The following is a 17,583-nucleotide window of genomic DNA, read 5'->3' as shown; positions in this document are numbered from 1 at the left end:
GAATGGAGTTCCTTGGGAAAGCCAGTTCTTCTAGTAAACCTGAGAGACAGTGGGTATAAGAAAACTTAGCTGTGTCGCAGGGAACAATGAGGTGATGCACTCTCCAAGGTGCTCAGCTTATACCCTGGAAGAACCTTGTTCTCACATGTTTTTCTTTTTCTTTCCTTCAAATTGACATTCCTCAAAGATGATCAAGACAAATATTCACACACCCCAACTATTTACAAATACAATGTATGAAGTTTTATGCTTATTATTGCAGTGCTTCTAAATTTGAAATGCTTTCTGTTTGTCACCATAGTCTTATTTTTAAAGTGACATCACAGCTCGATTATTGATACAAATTTACCAAATGCATTGTGAATGAAAAAGAGGCTATGTAATAAACCTGACAAGCTCAGGGGGTGCCACGTGGCAGCCTTCACAAGTTCAATGACCAAAAGAAACCACACAAGATGTGCTGATCACAGACTCCTAACTGGGCAGGCCATGGTGGGATAGTTATGTCCTAGGCATACAGCTTCCTTAGCAAAGGCCAATCTTTACCTGAAGTGAGCCCTGTCTACCGTTCTTATTCATTTAGGATAACGTTGACATGTCAGAGTAATTGTTTTTCTAGACTCCTCAAAGGCACAACCACAGGCACCAGGAAGCAAGACCACCAGAACATGAGACCACAGAACCCCTCATTGCTATCCTGTTCCCCCATACCTTTTCTATATGCTGTAAATGTTAGTTATTAACTACCCTATACTCACCAATGTAAAAGAGGTATGTGTTTCTCCATATTGCTTTTTATTCAATCCTAGAAATTTCCGTTTTTCTTTCTCCAGCTCCCTTAACCTACCACCAATGGATTTTGTGTAACCTTCTTTAAAATTTCTCCTTTGATTCTAAATTGATAAAGAGAACTGCAAAACTTCCATCTCCAGAGCATTCTCTCAGTCCGTTGAGATCTTGCTTCTGTACATGTCCTCAAAAATTTGGCTCAGATAAACTCTTACCGAACTTTCCTATACGTTTGAACATTCTTTTGTCAACAGCATCCTTTTCCTATTCTTTGAGAAGCCTGCTTTCGTCTGGAGTGCCCATCCTTTGAACTTTACTATATTTTTGCCTACTGTGACACTTTCTCCTGGCCTATACCTTGTTGGCAAGTAGTTCATGTTTTCACCTATGCTGTGATGTCACAACCCTTGTGTTCTAGTCCCACATTGCTCCTCCATTGGCAGCTGTGTCTTCCTGAGTAACCCAGGTGGTCTTTCTACACATGGAGAACTTCTCAATTCCCATGGTCACTGCTGACCAAGAGCCTAACACTCTTACCTACGGGCATCTTTGAGTTGGACGTCCTGATACGTCCACATTTAGGGAGCACATTTTATTCTGTGACTGTTTTGGTTTTGCATTTTCTAATTTCATTCACTTCTGTATTTCTTTCATTTCTAATTTCTATGGAGGCAAACATATTTTAAGCGTTCCTTTTACCAGGTGGTCTTGTGATTTTAAAGAATCTTCACATATTAAAATTATGTTTTTATGTAATATAATTTTCATAGAAGTGCTCATTTTATTGGGGGGGGAATGACGGATAAAAATTCAATTCTTAGGAGCCTCTTATACTCTTTTTATTGCTTTTTGATATGGCTTAATTTGTTAATAAAGGAGGATAAGTTGCAACTGTGGCATGTTTTATCTCCTATCATTATTCAACAAAGGAGAACATTTTTTCCATCAAAATTTTAGAGCAAATTTCTAGTTTTCCTTTTCTGAAAAATACATTTAGAAAACAGGAATGACCTTCGACTCAATTCAAAATTGAAAATTTACAGCTGCTCTTTCCATTCATTTACTCCCATAACAGTCCCAGGGAGGTTAGATCTATTACTATTATTTCTATTTTGCAGATGGGGTGAGTGACACTCAGAGAAACAATGTGGGTTGTTTTTGATCACAGCACAGCCACTTCATCTCTAGGAAGTAGGCTAAAAACCAATTGTGATAAATTCTAAACTCAATTGAGAAACATTCCCTTTCTCTTTTCTTCTCTTACCATACCTGTTTTTCTTTTCTTCTGTGAATATTTTTGGAGAATTTGCTCTATCCTAGACACTTTAAAGGAAGATTGGGGATAAAAAAAGAAAAAGTCCCTTTTCTCTTAAAGTCCGCAATGAATGTAAAGGAGCAAAACGATGTGTATACAATACATTCGTTTTTTTTTTTTTTTAAATAGACGTTGTATTTATTTGTACTTAAACTTATAAACCAACCAGCCAAATTAGTACTATTATCATGATACAGCAAAGTACAAAAACATCTTTTACAAATACTTAAGTAATTAACAAATTAGGGGTTGTAGTAAAACAGCAAAAGGGGCAGAGGAAATCAATGAAGCACATTATAGCTCGTTAGCCTCTCACCTGAGTTGAGGTTTTTAAGCAAGCCTCCCAACCCCAGAATATGTGAATAATCCTTCATCACACATCTTTATACTTTTACTTTCTATTCTTGAGACAAGATTCTAGGTCCTAAAGATATCCAAAATATTATTATATCTAGTTATCTATAGCCAGAGACATTTTTTGTCATCATTTTGTCTATAGCAGTAAGGCTATAGGAACCTCTTTGATTAGACTCCAGTCATACCCCACACTCCCACCCCTCCAAATTGACACAATAGGCATAATGAGAAAGAAGCAGGCTATCAAGGCAGAGATACATAGAAAAATCCTAGAAGTGATACAGGCACTGCCCAAATTGATTGCATAATATACTCATCGTCACACATCGTCAGGCTGTATATTCATGGAGTAATTTGGGAATAAATTCATGATTTGCTGTGTACTACAATACTTAGGGGTTTGCTGTATTACATCATAGCTTTCCCCAGCAGTTTCCAAGGTGGCCTCCAAATCACTGACAGGTCGATTTTGCTGGAACTGGATCTGGGGTGGCAGGGCTTCCTCCCCATAACCGTAGAACTGCTTGTTCCAGGTCTGATTGTTCCAAGACTGGTTATTCCAGGATTGAGGGCACCAACTCTGACTGTTCCAGGAATGGTAGCTCCAAGATTGGCTGTTTCAGGAATGGTTGTTCCAAGTTGGGTTATTGTAGACCTGGTTGCTCCACATTGAAAAGTTTTCAGAAGCATTCCCCAGGCATCCCTGGTAACAGGAAGAGAGGCCCGGGTACTCTGCAGTTGCTGAGCCCTTCCGAGTCATATAGTTGCTGTTCTTTGACGAGTTGTATTTCTGCCACCTCTTACATTTCATTCTTTGGTTCTGGAACCAGGTCTTAATCTGTTTGTAGCTAAGGTTCAGAATGTTGGAAAGTTCTTGCATCTGCTGGAGGTTGAGATATTTCTGTCTCTGAAATCTCTCATTGAGTACACAGAGCTGGGTCTGTGAGAAGACGGTTCTGATCTTCTGTTTCTTGACCTGGACCTTCTCTTCCTCCTTCACTGTGTTTTCTACAGAAGTGGGTAGTATTATGCTGGGACTGGTGGAAGAATCAGGGCTGTTCTGAATAAGCAGATCCATGGAGGAAGGAAGAGGAGAGACTGCATTTTCCGTGTGGAGTGTCTCAGCAGATGACATTTGCAAGGATGCATAATTTTCTTCAGGCCCATAAATCTCAGGCTCTGGTGAAGGTTCCCTAGAATTGGATGCTTCGGGGCAAGGTGGGCTTTGGGGACAAGCCAGATGCACACTCACATTGCGGAGTTGAAGGAAAGAGAAAAAAAGCTAGCTAGGTTGTAAGAAATGCCCAGGCTTAAGTATCTAGGTGGAAAAGCTTAAAGAAATAACGAAGGTCACCAGATGTGGAAGTATCAAAAAGATGGAATGAAGTGAGTCACCTTTGCAATAAGAGGGCCCAGCCAGCCCTACGTAGGCACAATGCATTCTTAGATGATACGATAGGACTGGAGTTATGCTAATGGTATGAGCAAAGTGGTCTACGAATGGTGAGAAAGTGGTAAAATCTGCTTGAGATTGTAGAAGGGAGAAGTGAATGAGTGAAGGTTTTAAAGAATAAGTGACATTTTGAGCTGAGCCTTTGAAGGCCAACGAGAGAAGAAGGGAAAGGGTGTAGGAAGGTAGGCAGTTGTCACGGTGCAGTGTCATGCTCAGTACCACTGAAATACAGGGTGGTCTGGGATAGGACTACTCAAGAGATGGGCAGGAAGTTCGGCAGGATTGGGTATCAGTCTCAAAGCACCCCAAGTGGTCTAACCTACTCTGAGGGAATGGGTGGCTAATGATTTGAAAAGCAACGCTGCTACCAATACGTGTGATTCTGGAAGACTGCACTGGTCACCACGTGACGGAGGCCGTAGGGGTCGGAGAAGCTGGGAGAATGAGGCCCATCAGGAATAATTACAACTCATGGAAGACGATATATGAAGCCTGAGCTGCGGCAGTGACCCTGGGAATCAAGAAAGTGGGCAGGACAAATTTGAGATTTTCAGATAGAACAGAAAAAAAGAAGAAAAAAAGACACCTAGTTGTAAAGGGAGAAGGCAAGTTTCTGTTTTACCAAGATCTAGAATTCTGGCAAAGCACACATATACTTAGTTTAAAATTGTGATTATTTGAAACACAGCTCATTAAATACCTCAAATAATTGGCTTCTCTGTGCTACACATTTATGAGGAATGCCAATGACAAGAAAACAAGCTGAGGGCAATTTTATTTTCAAGGAAGCCATTCCTACTTTTTGTTCTGGGATCACATCCTCTCAGTTCAGTTTCTTACATCTTCAGTGTCACATTCCTGCGCCCTCTTACCTCTGAACATCCGCCTCTGGTTGTCCTGCATTCACACACACGCACACACACAGAGGCAGCAGCAGCCCCTCCTTCCTTCCTGTCACTCTAGGGGTGCACAATTACCCCACTAGCTATAGCACTGCCTTAGGTGTCCATCTCCTCACCAGCTATGGTGTTCACTCTTTCAGTTTTCACTCTTTTATCCCTCAGAGGGAGGGCACTAAGATTGAAAGAGTCTCTGGTATGTGTCACACCCTGTCTAGACAATTAAAATACATGATCAACTTAAGACTCTCAACACCCATAGGAGGACTGTTACCCTCGTTTCACAGATTAGGAGACTGAGACCCAGATGACATAATGAAAAATCCAGTGCTTTTTATATTTCACATTACTGTCCCAGTGTGTTTTTTATCTCCCGGCACATAGTTGGATGTTCCAGTAGACGTTTAATTCACAATATTAAGAGGTGGGTCTTCTCATCAACAGTGGATAGGGAGTCCCTTGTCCCTGGGGTATATGAATAATATTGTGTTTCTGCTTTATTCTGGGTTAAGAGCAGTACTGTGAGTTAGTGCAGGAATTTTGCTTTACTGTCACTTATGTTTTTATAAGATAATGTGACTCAAGGGACTTACAGTGGTTACAAATGTAACCAAGATGTCCTTGACTTCTCCTGGGGTAAGTATACATGTGTCACATTTACAGTAAGATCACAAATTTCAGTGTGCTTTGAGTGTCTCCCTTCCTGTGAGTAGGACGTTTAGTCTTTTCCTTGGACCCTTCTTTCCATGTATTCCCAAGAGACCCTGTTGTGCAAAATGGGTGGGTCCCATTGTAGTCACCATCTGTCATGAGTCAAAGCAAATCCTACAGTTCTATGGGGTAGAAAGGCTTTATTAGGGAAACTTACAGCAAGGTTCAACAAAGTATGGGGTACATGACTTCTACGAAAGGTGGGCTGGGTATAGGACACTGCGCTGGATTCATTGGGGGTGTATATTCCATGAGCAGGACCTACCTCCTTGTTGTTTGCTCATCCTAGAGGCGAGCATGAGAGCAAACTCATCAAGGGGGAACACCAATGAACCAGGGCTCTCACGGTCAGTTGTCTGGGAAAGCAAACTGCTTTGCCTTTGGGGATCTTGGAGGAGCTCATAGTAACTCACAGCTAGGGTAGGAAGGCCAAGTTCCCATCAGTGCTTCCTGCCAGGAGGAGGGGAGAGCTCCCAGTGCCTGCTGACATGTTTCCCAGGCCAGTGCTGGTCAGTAGAAATATAATGTGAACCACATATATAATTTTGAGTGTTTTAGTAGCTACCGTAAAAAAAAAAAAAAAGAAAGAAAGAAAGAAACAGGTTAAGTGAGTTTTTAATAATATGTTTTCTTGGAATCACTATATGAATCACTATATCCAAAATATCATTTCAATGTCTAATCAATATAAAAATCGTTGTTGAAAGATTTCACAATCTTTTTTTAAATAATAACTCTGGAATCAGGTGTATATTTTACATTTACAGAAATCTCTCAATTTGGGCGCAAAATTTTCTTTGGAAATACTTGGTCTGTGCTTAAATTTCGTAAAATTTATAGTTGAAAAGTGGATTTACATGCCCAGGTTGTTCCAAGAATACTTCAAAGTTTTCCAATAACTGAATTGAGTATGAGATTTTAAATTTAACTTTAAAAAGTTAAATTAAAAAAATTGAAGTTTAAATTAGTTCTTGGGTTACCCGAGGCACATTTCAGCAGCTAGATAGTCCTTCGTGACTAGCAGCTACTGAATTGGACAGAGTGAGCTCCTCAGGTCATTTCTGGGCAATCACAGGTATGTGTAAAGCTGATGTTACCTGGGACCCACAAGGTCTTAAAAACAGTAACACAAGGATAAAACAAAGAGAGGCAGAATACCATGCTTCAACTCTGGGTTTGAACTCTGGCTTTGCTACTCTCTAGCTACTTTACCTTCTGGTCCTCAGATTACTCATCTGTAAAAGGAGATATAATATTTTCCTTCTTAGCTTTGTAGTGAGGACTAAATAGGGTAATGTCTGGTTTATAGTGAGTTGTCAATAAAGGTAAGGTGTTATTGTTTCAGAGTTTAAAAATCATTTCATATTTCATTATCTTATTTCCTCCTTACTGAGAGACCTCATTAGGTAGGGAAAAAATTATCCAGTTTTACAAAAGAGGTAGAACTTGAACTCAGCCCTTCAAACTCTAAGTGCATTTTGCTTTCCACGTGACGATTCCATCATCATGAGCTAACTCGAATTCAGTGGTACCTTTGAGAGGGACTGTTCTTAGGGTTTTACATTTAATAGCTGTGCTACACCAATTTTCCCCTCCTGGTTTTAAGGAAGCAGGGCCTGACATAGCAATTCATAACTGTAAACCTGTTGTACAAGACTCAGAGAAAAGGCTGACTTGCGGTCAGTACTAGGGGTTCGGTCTTCCCGTTTCTCACTGAATATTTGCCTTTTCCTAAACATTTATTTAAAAAGAAAGTTAAAGTCTGGATTATTAATGCATATTAGTTCTGCACATTGCCCTGGATCGATAGAAGATGACAACAAAAGAGCATACCCAATATTTAGTTTTCAAGTTTCCATACATTTATTAAAGAATGTACATGGAAAGTGATTTTGAACTCCAATGATCTCATACAGACTGAGTGTTTCAGGCTTCTTCTCATTAAGGCACACACAGAATATGCTTACATTGATAACTTTTGGGATATTCTTTGGGTCTGTTTTCTGATTTTTCCTCCCTTTGATGGCTTGTCAAAAATAGGTGCCAGCCCCCAGGTGTCATTCCATTCCATGCTGATAATCTGCTACTTGTCAAGATTGCACAATAGTCCTTTGTATCCATGTCCTGGGAGCCCTGGGAACTGCTGAGTGGATCAGGCAACTTGTGAAATATCTGATTGAACTTGGACTGCCATCACGCTCTCTCAATGAATCAAGCCACTGTAAATCAAAGCTTTGCTCTGTTGGTGGTCCCTCAACTTTCAATACATTTTGATTTAAAGGACTTTGGTCTGTGATCGTATTTTATAAGATGATATCCTGTGAGTACAGGGAAAGTATGAAACAAAACAATCAGAGGGGAAAGCTATGAGGCACAAAAAAAGCAAGGGCGATAGGAAGAACCCATATGTGGTATCAAGTTGCTATTTGTAAAGGCAAGTAAAACACCATAACTGGTGCTCTGTGTAGCAGTCACTTGCGTAACAAAAGGGATGTTTGGTGGAGGTAGTCATAAAAAGTTTTATGCCACAAATAATTCTGTACATAAAATGCTGATACTAGCCTTTGTCTATGCAACAACAATTATCTGTGATGCGAATATCAGAATATATATGTATACACTCACACACACGTGTTTGTGTGTGTGTGTGTGTGTGTATTCTTGTAAATAGGCAAAGAAAAACTGATGTAAATTGGTCTTTCTCTACAGAGTGATACTAAATAATAAGAATGTTTTAAAGGATGTTTATTCTTATTATCAAGGAACATATACTTATTGCATAATATTAAGGAAAAGATAATAAAATCTCCCATAACTGCCTCCACTAAAGATAACCATTTTTAATATCTTATTGTATTTCCTTCCATTCTTTTATATGCATATATTTTATAACCTAGTTATAATTGTACTGTATATAGTTTTATATCTTACTTTTTTCTTTCAATATCATAAAAATTTTATGTTATTAGGTTAAACATTGGTTAGACTGTCGTAAATCATTTAGTCTATTATGTAAGTTAGGAAAGTTTGGTTGAGTTCATTTTATTTTTCTGTTTGAAATAACCCTGTGATCAATACCTTTTAACTTTTATCTTTTCACACATATTTGGTTATTCCTGCAGCGTAGTTTACTAAAAGTGGCACATTATTGGGGCAAAAGATATAAACATCGTTAGGGCTCATGAAACGTACTGACAAACTGCTTTCTAGACAGGTTTTTGATTTTTAAAGTTTTCTGTTCCATCAGAAGCATATAGAAGCTCCTGGCAAGACAGATTTTTTTTAAAAAAAAAACAAACATACTGGCATGTAGATACCAGTGTACACGTGTTTCTCTTCAGAGGAGTCACCTTGGAAAGCTGTACTTACTTCAATGCAGTTGCCTTTATGTGTGCTGTTACTTCACAGATACACATGGTGTTGGACACAGAATAGCATCATTCAGTTGACCATTGACTTTATTCACCAATTTGAGTTCTGAGTAATTTTTGGCTATTTACGAAAATTGCATCATCTCTTCTTAAAGTATAAAGATGCCACCTTTGGAGATGCACGGAAGTATGAATTACCAGCTCTGAGGTAGTATCTTGCCTTTGCTACTTGCTTTTTCTTCTTCAAGGACCTAGCCCCTGCTGACTGCTGCTGTGACTATCAAAGAAATGCCATAGAAAGGCCAGCAGTGAAAAAAGAGGACAGGGACAGTGTGGTTGGTGTGTGCCAGTCAAAGCCTCTTCCCCAGCAGTTTCTAAGTAACTGTGGTCACTTGGTTAATTTGATGCAGAGGACAAATTGAGACCAGCAATTGGGGGATTAGTATAGTATTCATGATAAGGTAATTTAATTAAATGAAACAATTTGGTTTTTCTCTGAAATGTGTTACATGGATTTTACTTGGGGAGAGAGAAAGAGAAGGAGAGAGAGAAAAAGTGCTACAAGGGGCAGAGAGAAAGCAATGAGGCAAAATGTTAATAACCAGGGGATTCGATGTGAAGGGTATATCCGTTATATTGTAGTATCCTTTCCACTTTTCCATAGATTTGAAAAGTTTGAAACTGAAAAACTGAGAAAAACAAACATCTGTAAGGGAGGAAAAATAATTTTCCTTATTCCCTTATAGGTTGTTGGCTGAGATATCCCTGAAATAAAAAAATCAGATTAATAGGAGAAAACCAAATTTAATTATTGAATTTTGCTATGTATAATGCACACTTTTTTGCCCAAATTTGTGAGGAAAAAAATAAGGATGCTCATTCTACAGGGACAGTACTAATTCCATATCTATATAAGTGTTTTAAATTCTTTTATTTGTACTTATGAATTAAAAGTGTAACTCTAGAAATCAATAATGATATCCGCATGCAAAATAATACCCTGGAAAAATATGATAATCGGTTTTGTTGAACTTTCGATGAACTTGCAACGATGAAGAGTTCTTGGCCTTCTACGATGCATAAATATCATAAATTTGTTGCCAGTATATAAAATTTCTTGTACCTTGTATCTGTTCTTGTGTTTTGTAATTATTTGTTACATAAAATTTCTTGTACCATAATATCTTAAAAATAAATGATAAAATTCCTTTATAATACAAAAAACAAGTACCTAAATGCAAACAAATAAAATTTTGAATTAAAAAATTAAAACAAAAGATTTTTTCCCTGAAAGTTTGGTCCAAAAACATAGGTGTGCATTTTACATGAGAGTGCATTATATATGGCAAAATACAGTATGTATGTGCTTATGAGAGCCCCACAAATATGTGAGACCGAAAAATGTGACCATACTTGGAAGCTTTTTTACCTTTTAGACAAAGAAACAATAAGTCTGCATAGAATTGACAAGGCAGAGGGGTTTGGGCGCGGAGTAGTAGATGGTGAAGAGTTAAGAAGGTTTGTTTATACAGCTTTCTCAGCCCTAAATTCTCTGTCTCTGGTGATAAAAATGTCTTCTATCCTCCTGGTACAGGGAGGGTATCTTTCACATGGGAAATTTATTTCCTGCTCTCAGAGGGATGAAGGAAGATCTGAGTGTCCTTCTTGCACTGGCTGTTTCTCAAGTAACTTTAATTCAAAATAATCAATATGCCAACATGGCATATTTTAGGGTGACATATTCTGAACCCCTACACATACAAACTCACACCACCAAAATGCCCTGAAGAATGATCAAGGAATTGTTGAGAATGATCAAGTGCCTGGCATTAGGTCAGACATTGGTCAGCACGCATATGATTTTCGTGTGGTCGTGGGTGGCCTCCTTTGGGATTCCTCCTTTGGGGGTGGGACTTCCGAACTGGAACTGTTTCTTACGGAAGAATCCCCAGTGGCAGTTCCTCAAGATACATTTTATGGACAGCATTTATCACTTTAATGTAGACAAGTTGGGAAGAATCTGTTTGTATATTTTGAAAGATGCACTAGAGATCAACAGAGCTCTGCTCCCCATCCAGATGCATCAGCAAATGATCAAAGAATGCAGAAGTAGTGGAAGACAAAGGAAGCTGAAGTCATAGAAGCACTTACGGCATGGACTAGCTATATAATTAATAATATTTAAATTGGTCTGATTATAAAATGTGTATCTTTTCAGCCAATATGTCTTTCTTTTGTTTCAATTAATGTCTTCAAAATATTACAGGATAAAATTCCACGTATCTTCAAGAAAATGGCTGAAAAAGAGCACATATCCTATTATCACTGAACTTTAATTTTTTTTTTTTTGGTGCCTAAATCTTTGCAGAAATGATCATATTAGGAGATAATCATTTGGGTCAAAACCTAACAGTGGATACATCATCAGTCTCTGTGTCAGGTTAATTTCGAGGTGACAGAAAAATATTTTCCAATACAGTAAAGAAGCAGTTCTCAAATTTTAATGTGCATAGAACTCATCCAGTGATCTTATTAAAATGCAGATTTTGATTCAGTAGATCTGGGGAGGAGCTTAAAATCTTGCATTTCTCACAGATTTCCAGGTGATGCTTATATTGTTCATCCATGGACCATATTTCAAATAGCAAGCAGAGGAAAGAATGAGTCTTGGAGTCATGTAAGGTCTTACCCCTCTTTCTCCAATTGTAATAATGGAGAAAATGTATACACGATGAAATTGTGAAGCTGAAGCAAGATAATCACTCTGAAATTATTTTTGTAAACTTTGCTTTCTCTAGTATTGATTTATTTTATTTTATTATTATTATTTTTTATTACTAATACCATATTGCTTTACATGTCCTTCTTGGAAGACAACTTAAAAAACAAGGGATGGGAGGCCAGGTGCAGTAAATTGTGTTGCATTATTGCTCTTCCAGGCTCTTGATGGCAGTGTGGAAACCATGAGCAAAATTAATTCCTGTGGCCATTGCTATTGCATCTATTAAGAATTCTAAAGATTTGATACCTTGTTGAAGGGCTATGAATGTCGATTTTTTTTTTCTGAAAAAAGTTTTCAGATTTTGGATCTGAATTAAAAACTTTTGAAAGTTTTGGATTCCTATTTTACATCATCCTTCCTAAAACCAACTAAAACAGTTCTCTTTTCCCTACTGAAGCCCCAGCCAAAATAACCAATGGATACTTCGTATTGGATTTGGGGGAAATGATCAAAGAGTGAAGCCATAATCTAAAAATTGCAATTATATTATTTTCAAACATAACATTTAGGTACGCTGGAATGAGAGAAGCCTAATTTTCAAAGAAAAAACGTAAGGCAATTGAACAGCTATTGAATATCAACAGGGTTTCAGAAAAGAGCTGCGTAAGCAAACAAGCAGTGCTAAGATTCCAATACAATTAAAAAAACCCCAAACTGTTACAGAACGTAGAAATCTGTTTGGAAAATAAAATTTGAACGCTAAAATTAAAATTCAAAGCTGATAAGCTTCATTTCCTAGAGATATTATGAAGCTTTTTTTTTTTTTAATAATGGGAAATTCCTGGACAATGGTCAGAAGTGATAACAGCATCAGTGGTCAGATGGCTAGATTGAAGAGCCCATAGAATGAAATTGTGAGAACAGAACTGAGAGGTGGGGCTGGTGTGAGGTTAGAAGCAAAACGGAGTTTTTTAAACTCTACAGTCTTTAACCGACTCCAATTGTATTAATAACTAACCTGAGGGAAGTTGATGGCAATGATGGTGTTCTCTGGGTGGAGCTGGATAGAAAAGAGGGGACTATTTGATTAAAAGAGGGGAGAAGTAAATTGTCCCCAGGGAAACCAAGATCCTATTTTATTTCAGGATTTAAAAATATTTATATCTTGAATAATTATGACTATACAAACCTAACATACATTTAAAGCTAAATTATTAACTGATTCCTTTACAATCTCGTTGCATAACGAATCATTTAGCACTAGGTATTTTATTTCTCTTTCCCTTTTCATGTTGTTTATTATCAGTGTACTCTGAGAGCCTATTAATTTTTCCACCACTTTTAAAAATTATGTTTTCCTGTCTGTTTTACTGTGTATCTGACTTCCTCCTCCATACCCTGTCTTCAAACCCCCTTGTTGGTGTCAGCTGAGGTCGTGAGTAATGGCTATTGACTCACTATCTTGTCAAATATGTGCATTGTGTTGAATCATTGAAGGGGAGGGAATATAAAAGATCCAGAGGAAAGAATCAAGATTTTAAAGAGATAACTGATAGCATCAGCCATAACAAATATAACCATCTTTATAAGGATTGAGAAAGTCTATTATCAGTTGTATGATTTTTAAAATTTGCATTTATATTGTTTGTCTATATCTGTATGTAGTATGTGGATAATTCTTAATAACTGCACATGGATATGCAACTATACTATAAGCATACTTGGGTAGTCCTGGCATTCCTTAGTCAATATTGAAAGAATAAGGCAGGTGAAAGAAGCAGCAATGGTTATTTTATAAACTATTTAAGTAAGATGAATTTGAACAAGAGTCGAGTCAAATTTGCTGAGAATGTTTATTGCTGCCAGTTGAGATTCATGAATTATAGATCGTCTTTGCTAAAGATGAGCCAAGGGGAGTGCCACCTCATTCCCTTGGTGATAGTCCTTAGTTACGGAGCTGCCACTGTTAGGCTGGCAGGATGTCATTGCCCCTTTCTCAGGAATGTCTTGTGGTAGCGCCTGCTCCCCAGTGACTAGCTTTGCTGCACAGTTTGAAGCCGCTTCCTTTTTGTTTTTTGCCTTCGAGCAGTTCTCAGTTTTTTAGTTTTTAAGAAACCATCCTCTAATTGGTATAGAAAGTCTTCAATTCGTCCAACCTAGAAGAAATAAACATATATAAGATTTGTTGGTTTTTCTTGGGTTTTGTGTCCTTAGGAAAACGGTGAAGTATTTAAAATTAAATGGCATATAGAGGTCCATGTTGGCACAGAACTGGCAGAGATGGAAACAATTGCACATAAAGGCCTCCTTCTGTTTCCATTTTGAGTTTCCCTGTTTTAGAAACGAAGCAGGCATGAGGGAGTTTTCTTTACCACTCAGTCCTACCTGCTTGGTGTGGGAATCACTTGCTGTCTTTAATGGTCAGTAAATCCAGGGATTTCAAAAAGAAATGAATGGTGAAATATTAATCTATTATCAAAAAGAATGAAAACAAACAAATCTACCTCCTTCAAGCCAGAGATTCTAGCACTTGTATGGCCCTGGACAACTTGGAAGAAAAATGAATATTCCACGTTGTCTTAGCAAGAAACATTTCCCTATTAAGTCAAAAGCAAATTTTGAAAAACCACATTTTCTTAAAAAATGCCACACCTCAGGGAATAAGGTAAAATACTGACACACAAATCAATAATTCTTAAAAATAAAGTATTAGTCTTTCTCTGAGAAAACTTCTAATTATTCATGAATGTTGGTTGAATGTATTATACAATTTGTCAGAAAGAATTATAGAATAAAACAGTTTACATATATGCTGAGTTGGGCCCTCATGAAAATCTGTAGATATAACAATTCATACTTAACTCGGATATAGTTAAATTTCTCCAAAAGCACATTGTTGTTTATGATGTCTGATCATTGCAGCAATCATCAAAATACTTTGACAGAATATTTTTAGGTCTTGTCATGAAGTCAATGCATCATTTTATGTATTCCATATATTTATATTATCCAACTCACACCAAAATCATAAGTAAAAAATTAACAGAGCACAATCAAAACAAACATAATAGATGGCACTTTACCATTGCTTCAACTGTTGAAGTGATGGCTCACTCATGTTATCTGCACTGAAAATGTATTATTTAAATCAAAGCTCTTTACAATTAGAATGTTTGCAATTAGCCCAAACACAATTTGAAATTACAATCCTAATGCACCAAAAATGCTTCTTTCAGTGATTCAAAAAAATAATTATTTTGAAATATTCATTAGGTGGCTGCTGTCTTTTTTTAAAATTGTGTTTATTAATAGTAGTGTTGACTAACTGGGTTGCCGTTTATTACAAACACTACGGACAAAGGAGAAACACAAAACGTGTTGTTGGAATCGAGAGGACTGATGAATTAAGCTGGGAGGTCTTGAGTACAAATGACATGCATGTCTCACCTGGCCTGTGTTTACTTCCTACCTGGCCTGCCTGCATGCTGAATTTTCAATTCATTCTGCTAATGGTACTGGATCGATGTTTTAAAAATTGTAATCCTGATCACGTTTTTCCCTTACTTAAAATACTTAAGCAGCTTCCCAAGCCTTTACCATGGCCTATACAGCTCTGGGTGATCTGGTTCACTTGTCTCTAATTCTGTTTTTATCACTCCATCTGCCTCAGCTGTGTGATACATCTTTCAGATATGTAAGCACAGCGTGCAGTGTTCTCTGCACCCTTGATCTTCCTAATGCTATGCCTTCTGATGGAATACTCCCATTGGAACCCTGACACATCCTCTGGATTTCAGGTTTGACATGTGTGCCTCAGGAAAGCCCTTGATAGCCCAGATCAGATTTGGTCTCTCAGTAACATATTCTCAAAGCAGCCCATGCATCTCTTTGCATATTGTAATTTTTACTTAATTGTTTATAATGATTTGTATCATATCTGTCTTCCCTTCTGGGCTTTAAGCTCCTAAGGCAGGAACTAGGTCCGTGTTGTCCACTATTCCCGCACCTAGGATATGGTAGACCCGCATAATTCTCCTCTCTGATAATAGAGCTGAAGACACTCAGAAACCAATGTGTTTTTCTGTACTCAGAGTAATGCCTGGTGTGGAGCATAGCAAAAGCTTCCTTTTCTTTTACAAATTAAATAATTACTTCTTTCATATGCCACCATTCTATTAGCATTGTTTAGCTTTGTCACTCTTGAGGCAAGGTAATAACAAGGTGTGGTCTCCATGCTTGAAACAGCCAAAAGTAGAAAGGGTTCTGGATAAGGAGCCAGAAATGTTGAATTCAGCTCTTGGCCCAGCTTATAACCCTGGTCTGTTACCCCAGAGAAGTAACTTGGACTTTCTGAGCTTCAACTTTCACCACCCTTTGGTGAGGAAAGGGTTGGCCTGGATAGTTTCCAAGGATACACCAAGCCAAAAAATTCCATGACTTGTACTCACATCAGATCAGTTAGCCAGTCTTAAGATGAGCCCTCACATCTTTTCAAATCATCAAATCAGAGGTTATTCTCTTAGAGTATACCATTAAGTGAATGACCCACTATGCAGTAAAGTAAGTCAATTTTAGCTTCTGTACTTACTGAAGCGTAGGAGAGCTGCAACATGTTTTTAGTAAAGCTCATTCTTTATTTTCTTTTTTTTTTTTAAGTCAAGGAAAGAAAAATGCTGGTTGAAGAGAAAATGGATTCATATAACTAAGATGAACAGATTGCAAATGATATAAATTTTTGTAAAGCCCTTAGGGAAATAAACACAAAGAAATATGTAAGCATGTAAGGAAGGAAATGAGTTAGTTTTTTGGAGCAGAGGCCTTATTAGACTTCCTTTTTGGTACAGAATCTAGTTGCTTCACTGTATCAGATAGTCTACTCGGTCATTCTGGGTCTACTTTTCCCATTTGGAAAATGGGCAGATACCATTTTCTTGTGTATGTATATGCCAATGCTAACTTGGCATTAGAGAGATATGGACAGCTGACCAAAAGATCTTGCAGAAAACTTTGGGGTGTCAGATAATCAAGGGGAACTGAAGGTCTGAGAAGGAGGGCAGATTTTCACCTACCATATGGCTATCAGTCATAATCCACATCAAAGAGTAAGGAAATTGTTATCAACTAGTTTCTCAGGACATTTCAATTCTTAATACACAAAAGTCTGTCAGTCATGATTTACTATAGATTCAAAAAGTCCAGAATAAAGATGACTATGAAACCATAAAAGAGAAGATAGCCTGAGGATATAGGAGATCTCCAAACTGAAATTCTAACAGTACAAAAACAAATAATATAAATTAGGAAGAAATGTGGAGGTAACTAAATAGACCAATATATATTACAGGAAAAGTTCTAGTCAGCCCCGATTTCAAAGGAAGTACATTCATCATTTCATGCAAATATTTATTGAACATCTATGTATTTGTTGCTGTACTAAGGTGGCAAGCAAAAATATCAAGATGTTTGTTTATGAAGAAGTCATATTTGTGTAGGAGAGGCAGTTAATGACAAAGTATTATAGTAAAGCATGCTGTTTATATAAGAATTATGTACAAAGAGTTCTGTTAACAAAAATGTCAGACCAGTGAATTCTATCCGAAGGAATATGGAGGTGCACCGGAGGTGATAGGAACTGGGTTTTTACCAGGGCAAGAGACACGTTCCAGACAGAGAAAGTGGCATCCATTAAAGCAAGGTTGTGAGAAATCCTGGGCTCCTTGATAGGGATGAGTTGCTGATAGCATAGACATTACCTCGAGGGCACCGAAACATAGAGACACAGACAGCAGGAAATACAGATTGGGGTCAGCTCATAAAAAGCTGAAAAATATTTAGGTATGTGGCTAGAAAAATCTGACGTCATTATGTGGCGTGGAGTGCAGTAAGGGAGACTAGAAGCAGGTGGATCCATTAGGGGACCAGTGCAATAGGACATGAAAATTACGATGAGGGTCTGAACGAAGGAT

General features: G+C 37.7%; 2 protein-coding genes across 2 annotated transcripts in view; both read right to left on the bottom strand.

Moving 5' to 3' along the window:
- Nucleotides 1-2,780: 2,780 nt before the first annotated feature.
- On the bottom strand, nucleotides 2,781-11,051 carry LOC117032836 (homeobox protein NANOG-like). Its single transcript, XM_033124467.1, is given in 2 exon segments — nucleotides 2,781-3,708; nucleotides 11,047-11,051. Coding segments are annotated over 2 exon segments (933 nt in total).
- Nucleotides 11,052-13,446: 2,395 nt separating this feature from the next.
- Nucleotides 13,447-17,583, bottom strand: part of SPATA16 (spermatogenesis associated 16) — a 234,513-nt gene continuing 230,376 nt past the window's right edge. The window contains exon 11 of the mRNA XM_033135364.1: nucleotides 13,447-13,773. Coding sequence (XP_032991255.1) covers nucleotides 13,651-13,773 — 123 coding nt within the window. The 3' untranslated portion in view covers nucleotides 13,447-13,650. The remainder of the gene's footprint in view (nucleotides 13,774-17,583) is intronic.

Source organism: Rhinolophus ferrumequinum, chromosome 2 (genome assembly GCF_004115265.2).
Source record: "Rhinolophus ferrumequinum isolate MPI-CBG mRhiFer1 chromosome 2, mRhiFer1_v1.p, whole genome shotgun sequence".
NCBI lineage: Eukaryota > Metazoa > Chordata > Mammalia > Chiroptera > Rhinolophidae > Rhinolophus > Rhinolophus ferrumequinum.
The sequence above is the reverse complement of the archived record's forward strand: the minus strand, read 5'-3'. Positions and strand labels throughout refer to the sequence as shown.